This window comes from Lepisma saccharinum, chromosome 18 (genome assembly GCF_977018435.1).
Source record: "Lepisma saccharinum chromosome 18, izLepSacc3.1, whole genome shotgun sequence".
NCBI lineage: Eukaryota > Metazoa > Arthropoda > Insecta > Zygentoma > Lepismatidae > Lepisma > Lepisma saccharinum.
Genome location: NC_139246.1, coordinates 40,367,137 through 40,391,280, shown reverse-complemented (window position 1 = coordinate 40,391,280; position 24,144 = coordinate 40,367,137). Strand labels below are relative to the sequence as shown.

At 41.3% G+C, this 24,144-nt stretch overlaps 1 protein-coding gene across 1 annotated transcript in view; it reads left to right on the top strand.

Moving 5' to 3' along the window:
* LOC146002539 (dehydrogenase/reductase SDR family member 11-like) overlaps positions 1–24,144 on the top strand; it is a 43,070-nt gene that overhangs the window by 5,687 nt on the left and 13,239 nt on the right. Inside the window, exons 2-4 of the mRNA XM_083140455.1 lie at positions 673–844; positions 2,159–2,288; positions 6,543–6,672. Coding sequence (XP_082996581.1) covers positions 673–844; positions 2,159–2,288; positions 6,543–6,672 — 432 coding nt within the window. The remainder of the gene's footprint in view (positions 1–672; positions 845–2,158; positions 2,289–6,542; positions 6,673–24,144) is intronic.

Sequence of the window (24,144 nt, the reverse complement as noted above, 5' to 3'; positions counted from 1 at the left end):
AATATAGAGAAACACATGAGTCTCCATGAAACTACATATCTCCTCAACCGATGACTCAAAATGTACGAAACAAAAACCATTCTCTAGAGGAAGTCACGAGCTATGAATTTGGTCCAGTGACGTTAGGACATAAAGTACATAGTTTCTTAAATATTTGCTGTTATTTGTGTCGGAAACCAACTATTACGCTAATTCTAAAAATTAAAGAAAATGTTTGAAGGTTTGTAATTGAATTAAGATTTAAGATAACTCTATGAAACAAAAAACATAATTTATCAAATTTTCCGATCTTTCATTTTGATTATCTTCACTTTTTGTGCACAATGAACCGTGTTCGAGATATTATTATTTTTACTTTTTAAGGTGAATTTTGGGTGCCATTTCTTCAAGATGGCGGCGAATCTCTTGAAAATCGGATTCCTCTTATTTGTTTACTATAGAGCAGTTTGTTTCATTTCTGTTCCAATTAGTTCCTCAGATGGCCAAAAATTGCATAATTTTCCTCGACTGTGATCTTTTACATACGTATATGCAGCTCACTTAAACTTTTGATTGTATAACACCTGCCCTTTACCACATTGTAAGCTTCTTTCATCACATTGGATAATTTGAAAATGAGATACCTACCAATTGAGGAAAAAGTGGTTGATATATATCCCGTTTCTATTGAAGGCTTTCGCAGACGAGTTGAAAGGCCAGCCGGGGAAGCTGTACGCCGTGAAATGTGACGTCTCAAAGGAGCAGGACATCCTGAACATGTTCTCCTGGATAAAGGAAAACTTGAAGGGGGTGGACGTCTGCATCAACAACGCTGGAGTGGCTGCATTCAAGGACTCTCTCATGGGTAAGCACTTGTTTCCCTTTCCATTGTTGTGGGACGTCTGTATTACCCACAAAGGATTTGGGACTTGTTTTAAAGGATTGTAATGTTTCCGAAAGTAACATCCTAGCAATTATGATAGATTTGATGATGTGACCAGACATAGTGAAATGCGTTATCCACAACTGCGGAACTCTCAATCTGAATGCGATGACTGAAGACAACGATGGATATGCATGAAACTGTGGAAAAACATGAAAAATATTCGTGGCAGCCGCCGTAAGATCAGATAATAGCTTTAGTGGCTACGATGTCTATAGCCCTTCAAGCCGGGAGTTAAATACCCATCAGCCGCTGCGAGAGGCGGTAATTTTAAATCATCAAAACAGCAATTTTCGCATAATATCACAAAATTGAACATATCTTAAAAACAATTTGCTCAATTACAATGAAATTTTCAGGACTTTTAAACGAAACTTCACACTACACAAATATATATAAATGGTGACATTTATACTATAATAACAACAATAATAATAAAAATAAGAACTTACATGTTGCGCTTACAAAGTACTCCTTCTGTCTTGTGTTCTTGTTAGTTTAGAAGTCCAACGTTGTGTGTTGTGTCAAAAACCAACAAAAAGGGATCAAGAACATTATTGACTGCTTTTTGGGGACCGCACAATCCACAAAACGCAAGTTTATTTGCTTTGAAAGAGTCGTCAACTTCTTTCCAGTTCCAGGTTACATTCGACGACGCAACAGGTGAGGATGTAATGTCATCCAATTTCGCTTTCGCTATCACTGACATTGTCTACTTCCTGTTCTGCATAGTTTACTTCACTTTCACTTGTAGACAGAAATGAAGAAATTGAACCTTCAATGTAACTTTCCTCTAAAAACGTACAAATTTCGTCCGCTTCGATGCCCTTTACCTGCCCATGCGACGCCATTTCTCAGCTTGTTTTTTTACGTAATAAAGTGATGCAATCGCACATAATTTCATGGAATTGGAAGGAAAACCAACAGATGGCAGCACATTGTAGTCTACTCTTGAGTTACATGCATTTTCGTTCATGTGGGAAAACAACAGATGGCAGAATACACCATTTCGTCACTACTACACGGGACGTATACGTGTACGTCGAACCGCTTCTAGAAGAACTATGAGGGTCCGTACACGTGTACGTCGAACCGGCTTGAAGGGATAGAGTACTTTGAATGGAGTTTCGAGTTTCTATCTAATTGTTTCTATCCTTCAAAGACATAGATGAACGTCTGCTTTACTTTCCAGCGTCGTGTAGTTACTTCTATCCATAGCTCGTATTTCTCTTCCAGCCGGGAAAACTGAGACGTGGAGGCAGCTTCTGGACGTGAATGTCCTGGCACCCAGCATCTGCAGCAGGGAAGCCCTCAAGTCCATGAAGGACAGGGGCGTCGACGACGGACACATCATACACATCACAAGGTAAACTATTCCCCTCACCCACAAAAGTCCAAATTAGAGCAACTAGCTCAAAATGCAGACCGTTGTTCATGTAGAAAATTATTCTAAATAAATCAATCTTTGTTTCAGAAAAAAATGTTTTTAGGAATTACGCAATACTAGAACGGCATTTGTGTTCTAAGTAAAAGTTAAACAGAAACTTTTGATTTTCGGAATAACGGAAGAGATTTGAACGTCTAGAAAATACAACATGCATTCAATAAATAACCGGAAAAGTATAGTATAAAAAAAATCTAAAAACCACCGTGATTGTTATATGTTTGTTATTTTGTGAAGGCATCTGCAAGCTATTCAAAGCTGGGGTTGGCACGCCTGCCTCGCCCACGGGATGCTGAGAAACAGTTACACAGAGGTACGTATCTAGAAAATATGTTACAGGCCGGGGGTGTCCGAACCAATTGTCTCAAAATATTATTATTATTATTAATAATAATAATGTTTACACACAAATAATTATTACATAAATTAATTAAAATAGTATTAATTAAAATATTCAAATTTATTATTATTATACTTTTATTACATGAATAGGTAAAATGACGGTATAAGAACAGTGATATAACAACACGTATTTATTATCTAGCTTACGTGTAGTTATGATCGGCAAAATTTGGAAAAACAACTGCCCTGGCAAGGAAAATAATGTCAAATAGATAAAGAATTGAATATTTATTGAATATAAAAAAGGGTTGTTAGATCCAGTTGATGAAAAGTAAAGTTCCTGGTGATATTTTATGAATGCTACGTTGTAAGTAGTAATAAATATTGCAAAAAATCTACTTTGCCACTGTCATTCAAAGTATTATGATTATAATATAATCCTCCTGCTCCAATAAGTTTGACGGAAATAATTAACCCTCGGTTAAAGAACAAGTATATTTTCATTATTCAAATTTTAGTAATTTTATTATTTCGTTATTTTCATTATTTAATTTTTGTAATTAGTAAGTGTTTCGGGGGGTTCCGATAGAAATTCATCCATGACAGTTCAGTACGGTGACAACTGTATGAGTCGATCACAAGTGTACGAGTGGGCTGAGAAGTTCAAACAGGGCATAACCAGTGTTGAAGATTCTCCGCGTCCAGGTCGCTCTGTCACTGCAGTCACAGAAAGCAACATTGCTCAAGTGGAGGACTTGATACAGGAGAACCGGCGTATTACTGTCAGGGAAATTGCTTTCCAGATGGAAGCATGATGTAAGCAGTACCACCTACTCCAACCTTTTGCGCGAAAACTGAAACCAGCTATTCTGCACAGACCACGTGGTCTGGTGTCCACTGGTGTGCTTTTGCTCCATGACAATGCCAAACCATACATTGCCAGAGTCACATTGTCTACCATCGAGGACCTGAAGTTTTAGAGCTTACCCCCACCCTCCATATTCACCAGATCTCGCACCTTCGGATTTCCACACCTTTGGCGCACTGAAAGATAGACTAAGTGAATAGAGTTCCTGAATGAAGACGAAGTCCAGTCAGAGGTTCATGATTGGTTACGCGCGTTTACAAAAGACTTTTTCTTTCCTGTGGAGTCAGTGCCCTTATGTAGGTTCATTGAAATAGGAAAGGGGGGGGGGGGCTATGTTGAAACATAGTACTGTACTTCTTTTTGTGCTTGTAATAAATATTTGTTACAACATATTTCCGTTTATACAGGGTGAACAGAAACTATAGGGACAAACTTCGGGAGGTGATTCCTGGCAGGTAAAGGAACAAAAAAGTTCATATCAACATATGTCCGGAAACGCATATTTGCCAAGGTAGATGGCACTGAATAACGACATGATCCTCTCATATCAACACTCACAGTGTGCTTTTTTGTGTTGCACATTGTGTGATTGGAGCTACGTCAAAACACCATGGTTCATTATTCATATCAGGAGCAAGCCGAGATGGTCTTCGTATATGGTCTAGCAGATGGAAACGGTCGAGAGGTCGCACGGATTTATCGAGCCACGTACCCGGACAGTAGCACCACTCCAACCACAAAACCTTTGCAGCCATTTATGGGCGTTTGTGTGAGCATCGGTCCTTTCATACAGGCGAATATGGAGGGCGGCCGCGACATGTGCGTACACCAGATCTGGAGGAATATGTGATACACGATATTGAGAACAATCCCAGTACAAGCTCCAGGCAAGTGGCCCACCAGTATGGTGTAAGCCAAGCGACGGTGTTGTGTATCCTGCATGAAAACCGCTACTATCCCTATCACCTGCAACGTGTGTAGGGATTATCACCAGTGGATTTTCTTCCAAGGGAACGGCTTTGTAGCAGGTTTTTGCAAGAGGCAACCACCATATTGGGATTTCTGTCGTCAGTCCTTTTCACCGATGAAGCAACCTTTTGTAGAGATGGCATCGTCAACCTACACAATCGTCATCTGTGGGTTACAACCAATCCTCGGGGAATGGTTGAATCATCTCATCAGCAACGGTTCAGCATCAATGTTTGGGCAGGGATTATTGGTGACCACCTACTTGGACCATTTGTTCTTCCCCAACGCCTTAACGGACAGGCGTATCTGGATTTCATGCAGAACACTCTGCCTCTTTTGCTTCAGAATGTGCCTTTGGCTATACGGCAGGTAATGTAGCTGATGCATGATGGAGCGCCAGCCCACTTTCGCATTATTGTTCGTCAACATTTCAACAACATCTTGCCCAGAAGATGAATCGGACAAGGAGGCCCTGTGGCATGGCCCCTGAAAAGTGTTGTGTATGCTGAGCCATTTCCTGATGTGCAGACCCTTGAACAGCGTGTCCCTCTAGCCTGTGACGCTATTCGGGTACAGGCTGGAACATTCGAACGAGTGAGGCAATCCATGATGCGACGTGTGGACGCTTGCATTACATCCCATGGAGGCCACTTTGAACACCTGTTGTAACATGGATGAAAGTCATGTCATGTAATGTTTACCGGTACTAATTGCTTTATTGCAGACTCACCGTCCATTTCCGGACATACGCGTATGTTGATATGAACTTTTTTGTTCCTTCACCTGTCAGGAATCACCTCCTGAAATTTGTATATTGAATGAACCTTGTACTTATTTCTCGATGTAATCCTCCTATACACAAATACACTTAATACAGAGCTTCAGTAGTGTTTGGATGCAAGCAGCGTATAAATATATCTCAGTACGTCGGAACCATGATCGGATAGTTTGCTTATCTGTTGAAAGGCTGGCCTCCTAGTAACTCCTGTGAGGGTCCAAACAGGTTAAGATCACTTCGATTGTAAGGGACCTAGAGAATAAACAAGACGCCTATAGTGATTGAAAGAGGCTATTTTTTTTTCTTGAAAGCGTGCACATCTTTCACAGATTGACAGCAGTGTACATTGTTAATCACACACCTCCAGGTACAATACTGGAAATGTGACCCCTTTAACATGAAGACAAAAATTTCGAAGCCGGGAGATAGGCTACTATCATGGCTGCGAGCATACCTTCATATTTTTACTTGTAACAACTTTTTTGAAGATTCTGAGTTATTACATCACACAAGAAGGTGATATAATTAACTATACATATTCCATTCCATAAGTGAAAACAAATAATTTCATAGATATGAAAACAATAACAAGCTCTAATGGGCAGCTCCGCCATATTTCTATTTCCCTGGCTATGCGCGAGCAAAGCTGCGCGGCTTCAAACAAAAGCGCATCGTTTTTCAGTCTGTAATTAGATGTCTGTGTTTGATGCAACTGCTACATCAATTTTCCAGGATCAGGCGTTCCACTCGCAGGATGTTCACGGGAAGGACTGCAGTGGGCTCTCGGCCATGATCGTCATGCCTGCCTGTCTATAAACTGTTTTCATCATTCAAAAGTTTTACTGCGGATAAGGTTCTCATAACCGTTCTATGCTTGAAGTCTTCTGTTAATTTCACTTGGTTTTAGGCCTTCATTCAAAATAAATTTCATCACAACATACTGTCCTCTGTTTGAAAGCTCAACCTTGTCCCCTATCTTATCTAAAAGTGACTCATGTTTCCCGCGATGTTAGAGCTCCAAGCTGCAATAGTACACACATATGTTATGTACGTCTAGCTGTGTTCCGTTATTTTGAAAAATGTAACTTGAACGACATTCGTATAAAGAAAATATTACTTACACTTTCAATTTCCATGAAATGATTATTCTTGTATCTTTTAGAGGTTTCAAGGTCTGTAAATTTGCCCTTTGAATTACCCTGCTGACTTTTCTCTGTAGCACCTTGGGCCACAACGTGATGAACTTTCCAAGCTCCCACTTCTACTCGGGGACCAAGTTCGCCCTGGAAGCTCTGACGGAGGGAATGAGGCAGGAACTGGCGGCCAGTGGAAGCAACATCAGAATCACGGTCAGTTCTCATTTCCTACGGACCTACCACGGTCATATGTGGCAGCTCAACTATTGTCACTTGAACCTCTGCCAAAAGTATGGTTGCTTCCACTTTCTCGAAGCAACTTAAAATCATTATAGAAAAGGTTCCTTATATTAATAGGAGTTTGCCTTCACTCCCTGACTCATCAACGCACAGCCCAAACACCTGAACCTAGAAATCTTAAGGTTTAGATGTCTCTTCCTCGTAAAAACCAACTAAGAAGGAATTTTCTCAAATTCAACTCCTAATGGGGAAGGGGAGCGTAAATTTTAAATGTTGTTACATTTACAACCCAAATCCCTGGATCTAGAAACATGAAAATACTTTTATTACAAACAAAGTCCTCAACAACTGGTGCTGTGTTCATTTTACATCTTGTTATGGTTGTGTTTTGGGGATATTTATAATGTGTGACCCATCGTTTATCTACCACTTTGAAACATACTGTGTCTTCAATCATTGATCTAATTTATTGCCAACAGTGATACCTGAAACTCACATGTATGCCATTTGTCACTACACAAGAAACATAGCATATTATGAAAATTACACCATCCTAGTTAATGCACTCGCGCACTCGAGTAACCACATTTTTCCGTTCAGTGTTCCCCGATGTAAACACTGATTTCGTACTTCCTCCTGGTTTCTTATCCAACGCATAATATTCACCCAGTTGGTGATGTTGCGATCGGGTATCCCACCATGTCTTCCAATACTGAAATGCTCTCTAAACAGTCGCTGCGTCATAACAACAGACTCACTATTCCTAAAAAATGTCTCAACAGGAAATGCGCAATGTGCAGCCGACCAACGCTCCATGTTTACTGAAATGGCGCTCTCGCTGAACACTTTTGCGCACATCGAGTCATCCCTAGTCTGGGGTCACATGAGTACTACTAGAATCAAAATGGTAGATGAACGCTGTGCCACTCCTTATGTGGAAAACTAACGAACACACATAACATACATGCGCACATACACACACACACGCACACATACATATACCGGGTGGTCCAAAAGTCCAGGAACGGTCACATATCGTGAGAAATACAGATCGAATCGGAAAACGAAAAAATACGTGTTTAATAAGTGAAAGAAAGCTATTCAATGATATCACACTTGAATCCCCACCCCGTCCCCTGGGGGTGGAGCGGGGAGCAACTGAGAAATTTTAAATGGAAACCCACATTTTGTATTCTAGAATCGGAAAGAGGACTTCATTCCGAGTCCAACGAGTTATCAACCATCCTCCTAGCTCAATTAGGAATGGAGATATGACGATTTTAAATTTTAGCAAAATATAATAATAATAATAATAATAATCGTTTATTTTAAGTGTTGAGCACAGTATGAAACCTAATACAGCACTAAGTCAAATACAAAAGTACAAAGTTACACGAATAAAATACGTAAGCTGTAGAATAATATAACATAACAAGTTAGCATATTTACACTTCAAGTTACAGTTTTCAACGAGATCTATTATATCTCTCTTACTAATAATTGTTTATTGTTATATAATATTGTGCAATTAACTGTGTATTGTTCTAATAATAATAATAATCATATTTATTGAAGTGATGATAACGATTAAACAACAAGGTATATCACTATGTCAAAATTGGTTATACAAAATTTAAAAATTGAATACATAATTATAAAATAAAACAGTGGATCCTACAATCTTATACATCAACATAAATTCAAATTGTAGGATTCAACAAGATCAGCTACTAAACCTCTTGCCTTGTTTAGGCATGTGAGAATTGAGATATACCTATGGGAATATCTGGGAATTTTATAAGCTATATTATTCAGAAAGTATTCACTGTCAACTTGGAAAGTTAATATCTTCTCTACAAAATTTATCCTTTTCATTTTTCTTCTTCTTCTAAGAAAACATATTCAACTGTGTTAACCATTCAGAGTAATGTTGGTCATAGTATTTTTTTTAAACTTTGTGCATAATAACCTGATAAAAAGTTTTTGAACTGATTCAACTTTTTGAAGGTGACTGGTTGCAGTCAGAAACCATAATTCATTTGCATATTCAAGAATAGGACGAACTATCGTTTTATACAGGAATATTAAGGTATCTTCCTTTTTAAAAACTTTCCATGAGAAAAATATATAACCAAGCATTCTCTTTGCTCTTTTACAAATTTCTGAAATGTGCTCATCAAATATGAGAGAGGAGTCTATTAATATTCCTAAGTCTTTATGACTGTCGCACACTTGGATTTTATTTTGATAAATAAAATAGTTGGAGACTATATAATGAACTTTCTTAGTACATCTTAAAAGTTTACACTTTTTCAAGTTAATTTCCATTTCATTAATCTTGCACCAATATGTCATTCTATCGAGATCAGCCTGAAGTTGAGCGACATCATTATTTGTTAAAATACTCTTAAAAATTTGTATATCATATGCATATAGTAAACATGTGCTAGATTTAAAACATAATGTAACATCATTGATAAAAGCAGCGAACAGAATTTGGCGAAGTGGCGACCTTGAGGTACTCCACAAAGTATTTCTTTTTTAGAAGAAGTTATTTCACCAATCTTAACAGAGAAACTTCTATTTACTAAAAAGTTGGAAAACCATTTCAGAAATCGTGGTGATAATCCCATTTGGTCGAGTTTGTAAATTAATAGCTGATGGCTGACACTATCAAAGGCTTTAGCCAAATCAATAAATAAAATATCGGTCTGGGATTGCTTCCTAATGTTAGATTTAAGAGAGTCTATTAAAACTAATAAATTTGTAATAGTAGACCTTTTTCTAAAAAAAATCCATGCTGATTTCCATCAATACATTGTTTAAAAGAAAAAGACAAATAGTCAGCAGTTATGTGTTCATAAACCTTTGCCATGGAATTTAATATAGTAATTGGTCTATAATTATTAAGATCATTGGCTTTTCCATCTTTGTTTTTAGTTACAGGTACAATAAACACATTTTTCCAGATATCTGGAAATATTCCAGAAGTAAGTGACATGTTGTAAATTTTAGTTAACAATGGTACAAAAACATCTTTGTTTGCTTTCAAAATAAAATGAGGTATGCCATCAGGACCTATTGAAGACCCTCCTTTTAGTTTGTTAATTGTATCGCTTACATCCTTTTCCAAGATAACAGGTACATCAATTAAGTTGGTGTATGAATGAAGATTAATATTTTTAAAATTTACATGACTTCTTTTTGAGAAAGATTTGTGAAAAAGCTCACTAAAAGCATTAGCAATACCATATTCATTGAACAGTACATCATTATCATAAATAATTTCAGTGATAGTATTTTCTCTCTTCTTTCTATTAAAGTGAAACCAAAAAGCATTCTTGTCACCATTAACATTGTTTTCTAAGGAGGAGTAGTAATGCTCCTTTACATTAGAATATTCCTTTTTAACATCTTTCCTTAATTGGGAATAAGTACTGTAATATTCACACTTATTTGTAAGTTTAAATTTACCTTCTCTTTTTATTGATCATTCTCTTTAGTTTCCTTGTCATCCAAGGCAGTTGATTGTTTGTTCTTTTAACTTTTGAAGGAATATTGTTTTTTAATATTGCATACACATTTCTAGTCAGTTCCATAACAGATTGTTGTACATCATTAGATATTTAAACCATATATGGTAAATGCAACAATTCATTATAAACATTCACATAATCACCTCTGGCGAAATTAAGACATCTATAAATATTATTTTCCCTTGTATCTGTATTGTTTTTTTTAGACCTATCCAATTCAAAATAAAATGAGAACGGTGGATGAAACTTATCAATTTTAGATAATGGATGTTCATTAAAACTAACGTTAGAAGTGGAAATGTTAGTGAGTAGAAGATCTAAAACATTAAAAGGCAGTGAAGGGTCATACGATACATTCTGCTGAATTAGATTTGAAAGTGTTGCGATTTCAACAATTTTTTCAGCCTACCTTTTAACATAATAATTAGAGCAATACAAATTTCCAGTAGCCCAGTCAATTCCACCAGCATTAAAATCTCCAACTAAAATTATTTTATTGTGTTTCATTAACATCTCTTGAACTACCCAATCAAAGATGTTTGCAAAAAAGTCACAGTTTAAATCAGGTGGCAAGTAATGCAATCCTATTATGGTTGGATCAGAATTATTAGACAGTAATTTTACCCAAATTACATCCAATTCTGTAAAAGGTGATTCCAAGATCATAAATTGAACCTTGTTTTTAATAAATAAAAGACAACCACCACCACCAGATTTCTGTTTGTTTAAATCCAGATTTCTATATTTTCTTAGCACCCTGTACTACATTGGATCTAAATCTATAAATTAATCTCTATCTTGTTTACACCAACTTTCTGTGAGAAAAATTATATCATAAATTTTCAATATTTATATTGTTTACTAATGTTTCAAATTTGGTGTTAATTCCTCTAACATTCTGATAAAAACATTTAATCATATTATTACTAAGGGAAGAACCACTTAGTTTTTTGAAGTTGAGTTTTCTCCAGACTTACTGTTACTATTTGTATCAGATACACTTTTGTCTTTGTTGGCAACTATATTGTCATTTTTCAATTCGCCATAAAACCTTGTTACTAATAACCTCTTTAGGCCAGATATTTTCATCGAATAGTACATCATAGTCATCCTGGGAAACAGCTACATGAAAAGAAGAGTAAGAATCGTATTTAGTTTTCAGCCTTGTACATACCATTTTCTTTACGGAGGAAGTTTCAGCAATAATAATAATGATAATAATAAAAAATGGTAGACCCCCTTCCATATACTCTATTGAAAGGTCTTGACGTGCAGATTCCGAATCTGCAATTGCTTTCACTCTAGCTCAATTAGGGGCAGAGAGTCCCTTTGAAATTTTTTGGGTTTTATGATTTAAAATCACCATCTCTGTTCCTAATTGAGCTAGGATGATGGTTGATAGCTCGTTGGACTCGGAATGAAGTCCTCTTTCCGATTGTACAATACAAAATGGGGGTTTCCATTTAAAATTTCTCAGTTGGCCCCGCCCCACCCCCAGGGAGCGGGGGTGGGGAATCAAGTGTGATATCATTGAATAGTTTTCTTTCACTTATTAAACACGTATTTTTTTCATTTTCCGATTCGATGTGTATTTCTCACGATATGTGTCCGTTCCGGGACTTTTGGGCCATCCGGTATATATTACAATGGAGACGAAGACGCAGACGGGTGACTAATATAACTACTTCTAGTGAAATCTCCGAAACCACATTTTGTTTACTTACACAGATTACCATGCCTTAACCATATAACACTACCGTGTTCCAATATTACAGTGTAACTAGCGCTACGTAAATTTTATGGTACATAAAGGAATCGTTTTTTAAAACAACCTCTATATCATGAAAACAAAATGACGATTCTTTGTGAACATATTTTTTTATTTTAGTAGTGGTGGTGGGGGCTCGGTGGGGCTCGCCTTAATGGATTTCTCTCGTAAGGCATGAGCCCCATTTTCTGGCAGTGTTGCCAGCTCTTACTCGAAAAAATCACCAAGGTTTTTTTTTGGGTCTAACCTAGCCTAAAACAAGAAGCTGGCAACCTTGCTTGAGACTTGCCTTAATGGATTTCTCTCGTAAGGCATAAGCCCCATTTTCTCGCAGTGTTGCCAACATCTTACTCAAAAAAATCACCAAGGTTTTTTTTTGGGTCTAACCTAGCCTAAAACAAGAAGCTGGCAACCTTGCTTGAGACTTGCCTTACAGTGCATAAAGCAAGAAGCTGGCAACCTTGCTTGAGGCTTGCCTTACAGTGCATAAAGCAAAGTTGCCAACCTACTGGTATTTTTGCCATAGCCTTTTACAAAAAAGAGAGAGGAGAGAGAGAGGGAAGAGTTAAACAACCAACAATGCTGCCAACACCTACCTACAGCCTTTTTTTCTTGGTCTAACCTAACCTAAAGCAAGGAGCTGGCAACCTTGCTTGAGGCTTGCCTTACAGTGCATAAAGCAATTTTTGCCAACCTACTGGTATTTTTGCCATAGCTTTTTACAAAAAAAAAAGAGAGAGGAGAGAGAGAGGGAGGGGGAAGAGTTAAACAACCGACAGCGCTGCCAATTTTCTCGCAGTGTTGCCAACATCTTACTCGAAAAAATCACCAAGGTTTTTTTTGGTCTAACCTAACCTAAAGCAAGAAGCTGGCAACCTTGCTTGAGACTTGCCTTAATGGTTTACTCTTGTAAGGCATAAGCTCTATTTTCTCGCAGTGTTGCCAACATTTTACTCGAAAAAAATCACCAAGGTTTTTTTCTTGGTCTAACCTAACCTAAAGCAAGGAGCTGGCAACCTTGCTTGAGGCTTGCCTTACAGTGCATAAAGCAAGGTTGCCAACCTACTGGTACTTTTGCCATAGCCTTTTACAAAAAAAGAGAGAGGAGAGAGAGAGGGAAGAGTTAAACAACCGACAGCTGCCAACACTCACCTACAGCTTTTTTTTCTTGGTCTAACCTAACCTAAAGCAAGGAGCTGGCAACTTTGCTTGAGGCTTGCCTTACAGTGCATAAAGCAATTTTTGCCAACCTACACACACTAAACAAGGAGAGCCGGCAACAAACACGCACTGCCGTAAAAAAGAGAGAGATGGGTGGATGGTAATATAGTATGTGTGTGCGTGTGTGCGTATAATATGTAGCATTATTAACTAGAGTGTGTTGGCAATTTACTTACAACTAAAAAAAAAAATAGAGATGCCAACTTTGCTGTAAGATGAAGAGAGAGAGAGAGAGATTTATGGCTGGCAACAGTGGTGAGCGATGTCCTCTTATTGTAAATTTTTTCCAAGTCCCAAAAAAAAAAAAGAGAGAGGCCAATGTTTATATATCGTGACTTTTGTAAACCTCTCTCGGGGGAACGATGTGCCACACACGCGCGCGCGCGTATGTATTGTGACGCAAACAAACAAACAAAATAATAATTGTTGTTTTTTAGGATACCTGGCCCCTATAACCTCGCCAGGGTGCGTGGTGCCCAGCCAAAAAAGTAAAGGTTTTCTAACGGCTGCGGTTATCTACAACCGCACCTCTGTAGAGTTTCACGTGTTTTTTTTTTTTTCTCAAACTTCCATGAAACTCTACAGAGGACCTCCGTAATGCATGCAACGTGTACTAACGACTCTAGTGTTATTTGATGTTGTGATATTTTTGGATATAGAGTTTTATTGTGAGATATAGATAAAAATAATTATGTTTATTATAATATTTTCTTGATGAAGATGGAGAATATGTGTGTGTTACAAATAAAGTTGCATGCTTTTTTTTTTCTAGTGTGTGTATGTGTTTTTGATGTTTCGACAGCATCTGAAACGATAAAAAAAGAAATTTTATTGTTAATTTTCACGTGTAAAAACAACAACAAATTTTTTTGTGCAAATTTTCTGATTGTCTCGTGCTATAGTGCAAAAAAAGATATTGTAACTGATAACTAATGAAATTGACATTTGTAACTGATCTGAACTAGTGAAATTCGTATTGTGCTATTGTAACTGATTGTGCTAGTACAAAAAATTTCTTATTGTGCAAGAAAAGATGTTAAAAAACTTGTTAAAACTGCTCTGTGACCCTCTCGTTCTTCACGTCGTAGGCGAAGGACTTCTCTGCAATCAGGATGACACTGCATAGGGTATCCTCGGGCAAGACATCGTGGAACTCACAGACGACCTTGATGTTGGTTCGATCGTTGACCACAATCTTCTTTCTCTTAGATGTGTTGATGACGGTCATGGGTCTCCGTGCTTTGAACTCGCTGGGCGTGTAGTACATGTCCACGCTTCCCTCGGTCACGCGTTTGTAAGCCGAGAACGCTTCGTAAAGTTTGAGGTAATCGTTTTTGGTCACGTCGAGGTTGTAATTCTCGCGCGGGAACACTTCGTTGCGTCCATTCTTCAGATAAACGTTCTTGATCTTGCAGTCGTCGAACTTGCTGGAATCTTTTTCCTGATTCTTGTCCCTCCCGGTCTGAAAAAGCACTACGACGAAATCTGGCATGTCGAACTGTATGTTGTTGAACTGCGTCGTCACGTCGAATTCCATGTGACTTCCCGACGCCATCTTCTGCACGCACTGGTAACCGTGAAAGTGAATCGGCACCTGCGGACTTTTCAAGATCTCCGCTTTGTACTTGAGGGCGTAGTTCGTTTCGTATTCCACCACCGGCATTCTCAATTCCATGCTTCGGATGACGCACTTGGCTGCTTCGGGTAAAGTGTTGGCTATCGGCGTGGTGCCGTCCGGACCCAAAGTAGCGTATCGCATCAGTGCGTCGTTGTCGTTGGCCGCTCTTTGAAACGTGATCCTCAGTCCTCCCTTCCACATGATCTCCTTGTAGTCCGAGAAGAAACCAGGCAGCAGACGCATGGGAAAGAGCACCGTGTGACTTCTCGTCGATATTTTGGTCCCGGCTTCGAATCCCCCGGCCTGGTAGTACGCTGCGTCCGTTTTGGATAATTTCAACGTTCCCACTGCCGTCGACGTGATGCCTGGATAATCTATTCTGTCGATGACGGTGTTGTGTTTCCTCACCTCCACCTGCGAGAACAGGTGAGGCACGAAGTTGTCCACGAGTATCAAGTTTGCTGCTGCGGGAAACGCGTCTCCGCTTTCTTTCTTCACCACGTCGAATTGAAGGTAGAGGTCCGCTCTGTGAGGATGAACGAACCCATCGCCTACGTCCACGTCGTATTCGATCTCCCTGTTCGCCTCGTTGAGATTGGCGAACGTACGACGGTTGGGAGGGAAAGATTGCAATTCGTAACTTTCGATTTGCTCCATTTTACATGTATGGTTATTTATTATACGTTGATCTCCACGATGGCCGTCGTAGTGGCACCTGCGAAATCCACCACGTCTCCTTTCTCGTTCGTCACCACCAACTCTATGTCGTCTATGCGGTTGCGACATACTGGAAAATAGATCGGCGAAGAGGGTGTGTAGATGATCGGTTCCATGAACTCGGAACTTGGTTTGAAAGTGGCTATGATTCCCGTCTGCTTGTGACTTCCTAACAATCCGTCCGAAGATTTCGTGATCATGCCTTCCGCCAGGTTACAGTGTATGTTCAGAGTCTCTATGGCCAAGAATTTAGGAATGTTGGTTGCCACGTGCTTGATGCCAGCTTCGAGTTTGGTGTCGTTCTCGAAACCTAAAAGTTCTCCCATGGTGCCCAGGTCCACGGTCTCCGTCGCGGATAGGATTTCCACTCTGTGCGTGACCGAATTTTGAGAAAGGTATGTGCCTTTGGGTAATTGAGCTTGCAAAGTGGAAAGATTGTATTGTCCTGGCGTGACGACGATGTGTTCGCTTCCGACGCTAATTTTGTTGTTGTGCTGCGTGACGTTAGGTATGAGGTACATGCTGTAGAATGCACGCAGAGCCACGGATTTAGGATAGACGATGTCGTCGTGCAGCGTGAGTTTCAAGATTGAAGATTCGCTCGTGAGATGGAACACGCCCATCCTAGTGATGCTGTTTGAGGTTCCACAATGCTTTCTGGAAATCCTCGATCGTAGGGTTATTTATTTTAGAGAGAAACGCGAGCACGGAGAGGCAGAGATGACCGCAGTTCACGTCTCCGAAATTTTGAATGCGTTCGTCGTTGTAGTATATAGAGGTTTTGTTCGTTTTCAGATAATGAATTAAATTTGTAGGTGGAACACCTCCGAAAGAATCGAAAACGAATGCTTTATCATCATTTTTGTGGTAACATATCCAATGCGTGCCTGGATTTTCTTGACCGTCCAAGTTGACTACTCCGCATTCTCTTCTTTTAACGCTTGAAGGTAACGAGTCGGACATGAAAACTCCTCTGAAGTGTTTGATTCGTAACGGTTCGATCAGAGATTCAATGTCTCGGTTGGTGAGTGCTGCTGTTTCTTTTTTTTAAACTTTCTCATCACGCCCTTTCCTCCTTTCTTCTCCATGGCCAGGTTGTGACGTTTCTGTTCTTCCAACTCGGCTTTGTTCTTCTTCGAGTCGATGACGGTTTTCGCGATGGCGGCACTTCCGCCGGCCAAACTTCCAACGGCCCCCAATGCTGCCAGGATGGCCGGGATGCTGAATATGAAACCTCCGATCTTTTGCTGTTTCCGCGAACGCTGCAAGCGTCTCAATTGAGGTGTGCTGAGAAGTAATTTCATTCCATGTCCTTTTGACAAGCAAGAACGATTCTTCTCACGTTGTTTCTTGGTAAGTAACCCATCGAGGGCACCTAGATTTTTAAGATTGGAGTATGGTATCTGGTACACGACACCCTTGGGCTTCATGTTGATGCTCTATGTGTTATTTTCACGGTATGTTATTTATATATATATTCTGAGATTTTTTCTTGTGTAGTTTTTTTTACGGATGTTATTTATATACCCCACCCCAATTTTTGTTTTGTGTTCATGGCGATGGTGGTACCCAGTGCGGCGACCCGTTCACCCAGCGATGCGTCTCTGCTCACGAACCTTTCGAAAGCTGCGTGCTCTAACTTTCTGTCTGCTTCGTGACGTGCATCCAGATCCGTCTGCGTGGTGTTGTAAGCGATGTCGTGATCTTTGCATGCGGCGTCCAACGGATTCACACCCTTGTCTCCTCTCTCCAATCTTTTCTCGAGTTTGGTACCCGGTCCGCAGTACTGGTAGCCAGGTAAATGCATCTCAAAAGGTAACTTGTTGATGATGTCGTTCACGAGTCCTTTTCCTTCGGCCACGTTCCAGAATCTCGGAGGCAGCGTGTTGATGATTTTGATCAGGTAACCTATGCCCTTGTCGTCGTTCACGATGAAGTTGGAAAGTTTCGTGCTGATCATGTCCACGATGCCAACCTTCTCGTTGTAGAAATTACGATTGCCTGCATTCTCTTCGCCGGCTATCACCAACAATCCGTCCACGAGTTTCCTAACGTCGTCCACCCAAACGAATTCTTTGGGTAACGTGTTGTAGCGTTTGACGCCGCTGCCTGTTTTGACCTGGTTCCAAATCGGTTTGATGAGATTCCTGTACTTCTCGCCGCTGCTCGATTTCACCCTATTCTGCGAGGCGTCGTTGTTCTGGTACAAGGCATCCGTCATGATCAGAATTTCCTTGTAACTTTGGTAATCTTCGTCGGTGTAATCTTTCGGCTGCTTTTTGGCAACGAGTTCCCACAGTCCCACCGTACCCGGATACCTGTTCCAACTATCCTTGTCGCCTAAATTGACTTTAATGTCGTTGCCTTCGAAGGTCACCTTCGATTTCCCAATCTTCCACACCACACCGCCGCCTTCGCTGGTTTCCATGCTGGGATACAATCCGAACACTTCATCCTTGTCGAATTTCCCCGTGCTCAGGTAGTCTCGTGCCAAAGGTCCCAACTCGATTTTATCCGAAGACGTGCTGCCTATGGCTCGACGTCGTGCCGGTGCATCCTTCAGTTCGAACGGCGTCGAAGGAATGCTCGAAATGGGCGTGGGTACGGCATAACTTTTAGCTGCGAGCGGTACGAGTTCGTTGATCAAATTTTTATTTTGTTCCGTGACACTTTTAATTTCTTTACCTAGACCGCTGATGGCATCGATCACGGGTTGATCCTGACGTTTCTTCTCTTCGTAGAATCCACGATTCTCGGATTTCCAACCTTTGAAGCGTTTCGCGAGGTAATCGCGAAGCTTGAGATTTTCGTCTTCGATTTTTCGTTTCGTCATGACGTTATTTATACACGTCGTTTCTCACAACGTTGCAACGTTTAGAAAGTCGTTGATTTTGTTTCTGTATTTTCCGTCGTTGGGTTTCCTCGACATGTCGATCGTCGTGAATCCGAAATCGTCACCGTTCCAGCAAGTAGAGCAGCAGCGTTCCGAAAATTGATTGTAGTTCATGTCTCCGCCTACGTAGTCATCGTACGCGTGCTTGAGGTTGGTGTGATCTTGACGAAACAAACATATGAAATTAGCGTTGTCGCGTACTAACTGTTTTGGAATTTTGGAAAACGTTTGAGCTAGGTAGAAGCAATCCATTCCTTTGTGACGACCTTGCGTGAAAAAGTTGCGAATTTCATTTTGATTTTCCAGGATGGCGTCGTCGAACACGACGACTGAATTTTCACGACAATCGTCGAGTGGTTTTATTTCCGAGGCGAACGTTGCAATGTCCAGACCATCGTACAGTTTCATCAGTTGCTGGTATTTGGATTGATCCAAACTTTTCGAGAACACGTACAGGTGCCTGTTCTTCCAATCTAACCAATTCGGTGCGAGGAGAAAATTGTCCACGAGCAGTGTCGTTTTCCCACACCCCGAAGGACCTACGATCAGACAGCGGATGCTGTCGGGAAGCAACTCACCGTTCTTTTTTTTTCTCGTTTGACTTTCCGGATCCGGTAGACGCTTCACCACGTTCCACGTACTCACAAGATCACTTCGTTCGCGTCGATCCAACTCTTTTCCGGAAGTCCCAGCCATTTGACCAAAAGTTTGTCACCTTTCCTACGCAATACTTTCTCGATGAGGTACGTGTCGGGGTGTTTCGTTTTAGAGAGTTCCTCTTCGTAAAATCTTCCTTTCAAAATCTCGCCGCTACTATCTTTTATTATATACGTGTGTCGGTTTCCGGGTAGAACTCGAACCACCGTAAAGAGTTCCGTGCTCCAATTTTTTGTGAATCCCTTCTCGAAGGTGCGTTTGAATTTGCTGATCCTCACCTGGTCTCCAATTTTGTATTTAGCTTTTTTTGTCGTGAGTGTGTACTTTGGACAGTAAACGGTAGAAATTAAACGCTGCTCGTCAGACTTGGTAACGTTAACTGGCTTCATGCCTATCGTTCTGTGTACCGTTTCATTATAGGTGTCGACGAGTTCCGGCAGGATGTCGACCCATTTGTAATTTCCCCGAAGCGTGAATCGTTTCCACATGTGTGTTTTCAAGGTTCGATTGAATCTTTCCACGATGCTGGCTTTGATGTGACTGAAGGTCGAATAATGTTGAATCTTGTGTTTTTGAATAAACTTTTGGAATACGGCGTTGTAAAATTCTTTACCGTTGTCCGTTTGCAGAAACCGTGGTTGTCTGCCGCCGCTTTCGCGAAAAATTAATTTGAATGCTTCCGTGACGCGTGTTCCCGTTTTCGCCTTCAAAGGTAGAGCCCATGCGAATTTCGAAAACGTGTCTATGACGGTGAGGAGGTACTTGTTGCCCTTGTTCAATTTATGTACGTTTTTCAAATTGCCGCTACTCATCTCCACGAGGTCGCTTTGCCAGAGGTCGTCGATGCCCTTGGTTACCACAGCCAAACGTTCGTAGTTACGGCGTGCAGGTTTATGCAATTCTTCGACGATGGCTTGCCTAGACATTTTTTTTTAGAGATTACGTTTCAAGAGAAGCACAAGAGTGATGGGATTAAAAGAGGGTGGCACTTCGCTCGTGTTTTGAATGATCAGCTTATCGCCGGCACTCACGTCGAAAACGGTAAGATCTTCGTCTTCGTGTATTTCATATATGTTGCGCGTTTCGTTCCAACGTGCCAGAGGAATGTTTCCTGCTTTCTGGACACCACGATTCGATATCAAAGTCATGGTGGGAACGCTAGCTTTTCTACCGTGAGACTAGTACGAAAATTCGTTTATCTGAATCGTGCCATCGAGGAGAAACTTGTAGTACGGATGATAAGGATGCAACATGTACAGTTTGTTACCTTCGACGAACGTGGAGATTCTCTGTTGATTGGGTACGCTGTTGATTTCGATGGCTTGCAAGGTGAACAATTTGGCGAATTTAGTGTCGACGCCGAGCAGATTACTGTGAACTTGTCCGAGTTTATTTTCGATGGGCAGCAAATGCTCGACTATGGCATCCGTTACGGCAGAAAACGACGGTTTGATTTTCACTTCCACGTTCAACTGCTTGTAGTTTTCGTTGAGTTCTTGCAACTTGGCACCGAAAGAGGCCAGCGTCGATTCCTGCGTGGATTCCAGCACTCCAACTTGATCTCTGATGTTGACGACAATGTTCTGAAGGTTCTCGACTTGATTCAATTTCGAGCTCTTCTCGGTAAGATCGTTTACGATCCTTCGCATCTCTGTAAACTGCGTGTGAAGGTCGGCGACGCTCTGCGAAGTGGGCAGCGTCGACACCAGCGAACTAATTTCGTCTCGAATCTGTTCCACGTTCGCCGTTTCCGTTTCTAGTCGTTTCAGCATTCGAGATATGTTTCTTTTCAAAGCGTGCAATTCTTTGGAGGTGGGGAGATTGGCCACCCTACTCTCGAGATCGCTCAATGAACTTTTGATGTCGTTCGAATCGGATAGTGCCGTCACCGCCGTTTTCAATTTTTCCAAATCTTCGCTCGAAGGCACGCTCGTCCGTAACGATTCCAAGTCACCCTGTATGTTGTCGAGTACGTGATGAAAATGAGCGAGATTCGTTTCGACGTTTAAATTTTCTAAATATTCGATCTTCTGCTGAACCGTGGTTAACGTGTCTTGAATGCTCGTCAACGCTCTCGCTTCAGCGTGAATATTTTTAATTTCTTCGTTGATCAATTCCAAGGACGCCTGAAGCGTGGCGATGGTGGTTTGAATGTGTTCGAAATCTTGATAGGCCTCCAATTGAATTTTTATGTTCGCGACGCTTTTACCGATGACCTGCAGTTCGTCCGACGATGGTAGGTTCGTCATTGTATCTTCCAAAGTCTGCAACTTGGATTTAATTTCTTCCAACGTGCTGGTGAATTCTTCTTGTAATTTGGAAACAACGACATGCAAGCGTTCTGCGTCTATATCGTTCACGACGGTTTGAAGTTCAGAGAAATTCTTTTCTATTGCGGAAGTTCGTTCTTCGATTTCGAGTTTCAATTTTTCCAAATCTTCATTTTTCGATTGAAATTGCTGTAATTTGGCCAAATCATTTTGCAGGGAATCCACGCTCAACTGTATATTTTGAACGTTGTCGTAAGAAGGTACGTCGACATAATTTTTTATCAGCGTCTTCAGTTCGGAATCGATTTTCAGAATGGGGTCGAGACATTGCGTTTGGAGCGTAGCGATTTCCGACTCTAAACTTTTGTTTAAGGTCTCCTGCAAAGCAATCAAATCGGTCCTCAACTTCTTAACTCGAATGTCCAACATGAGAATCTCTTCTGCGTGGTCTACACGCTTGGTGTTGCCGAAAATGTCGTTAGGCATTTTTGGTTAACGGTTATTTATAATAGGATAAACGATTCGTAATTCTACAAAGAGAGGAATGAGTTTGTCGTAATCTCCGAGAAGTTCCATGTAAAGATAATCTCCTGCAGAAACATCGTACGTAATGTTAGAAAGCATCTTGTCGTGCTTGATTCGAAAAATGTTCTTGCCGGTAGAAATTTTGATTTCGCCTGCGTTTTCCGGATTCACGGTGATTTGAAGTTTCCCGTCGATCGGAATTTCGTAGAAATGTAAATTGTTATTAAAAACATAAAACATCTTGCCCACATCGTCATTCAGTTTCGTCCAAATGCTGTTGAGGTGAATGATCAACAGACCGTTGAGTTTAGGTAACACGGAAGGTAAGACTTCATGATCTGGTATGGTTTCCATAATGATCTGTTTTTTGAAACCGAACAAATTCATAGGCATGCTGGTTATTTAAGAATACGGTCAAAGTTTTTTTTGTAATGACAGTCAAAGTGTTTTTTTTTTGTTTTGTTTTGTTTTTATGAATCTTCTGTTGAAGATGGACATATGTTGCAGGTTTTGCTTTCTGCTAAGCGATAGTGCCCCCACGGCAATGTGTGAATACCACACTCGAGGACGCACCTCTTATCGTCATCGGGATCCAGCGCAATTTTTCTAACTTTGTTTGTGGTCAACACATGGTCGACGCTCTGGATGCGCTGTTCTGCTCTTAGAACCGACGACCTGGTCTTGAGGCAATCGACGAAGTCCTCGAATGTGAGATGCTCCCGAACCACCTGTCTGCCGACACCCTTGGCCTTCTTGGTAACGCTGCCCTCGGCTTTGATGGCATAGGCCTTGGCGCGAAGACCTGCAAACTCGAGAATTACATCACCGTCCTTCTCGTCTTTGAGTTTGCCAGGCACCTTTTTGTTGCGGGCCAGGATACCATACTTGTTTTGCTGGGGATAGCCCGAGGTGTCGAAGAGGTTAACCAAAGATGGAGCTGTGGCTATATCCCCGTACGCATCGTCCGTGCGAACGTGGTACACCAAGCTGTCCGTGTCCATGTAGAGTAGGCTGATATTGTCATTATAGTGCTGGCATAGTTTCCCATAATATATTTGAAACATGTGCAGCTTGCTCAGGTCTAATACTGAGGCACAAACATAAATTGGCTTGTTGAGCTTCACCTCGCTCTTCCTCATATGCACCAGAGCAAGCTGTTCATTATAAATGGTCCTCGATTTGAATAACGTGTTTGCAACGAGCCTGCGACATTGTGCTTTGTTTGATATTAGCCTCACATCTACACGATTCCGTACATTCTCCATGGTTTTCCCGAACACCGCATTGTTCATAAGCTTGAAGAAATCTTTATCAAGCTCGGACGTGGCTGCGGTGCGGTGTTTGGTGTTGACTTCAATATATGGACGCAACCACGGAGAATGCTCGAACTTGAGGATGCGGTGAACTGCGTGGACCGCGACCCCTCGCTGCATCAACCACCGGAGATTCTGGTAGTGCAGGACGTAATTCTTCTTGTTTTCGAAATCCATGACGAGCTTCTTCTGGTTGGAATCGGGTGGACACTTGAACTCGGGTGCAGGGGGAAGATCGCTGAACAAATCCTGCAGCTTCTCGGAGAATTGCAGATCAACCTCGGCGAAGAACCCATGTTCTGAATCGTCGAAGCTTTCGATGTCGAAGTTGGAAGGGTCAGCCCACTCGAACCCTCTAAAGGGGAGTGGCTGCATCATGGAGTGTCCGTAGAGGTTATTGACGTCCGTGTACATGATGTAGCTGGACGGTTGTGAGGGGTCGTAACCGGTGGCCATGTGGTGATTGTTGGCGTGCGAGTGTCGCTGCGACACCTGGACCATTCCACCCCGCACGGCACGTTCTACAAACAGCATCATGTCCACGTCCGAAAGAAGCTCCAGCTCGATCTTCGTCACCAGAAACATGGCCGACCATGCCAGTCCGGGAAGACTGTAGAAGTATGCAGGGTCCAGCTTGTAGATGGTCTTCGCAGTTGCACGAAACGCCTGGATCACGTCGGCGAGGAGCGTCACATCAAGTTTGAGGTAGGCGTCGTGGTAGTCCCCGAGAGTTCGACAACCCAGTTCGCGCCACATGGACTGGGCATGGTGATATTCTTCGTCGGTGATGTTCGAGCCTCGCAGCTGACTGTAGAACTTCGCCTGAGGAGGTAGCGACGTCTCCGCGAACTTGGTAGGGTCTGTGACGTATTCGTAGGGGTAGACACCCTTACGTCTGAAGAGACCGGCGTCCAAGTTCGGAAAGTT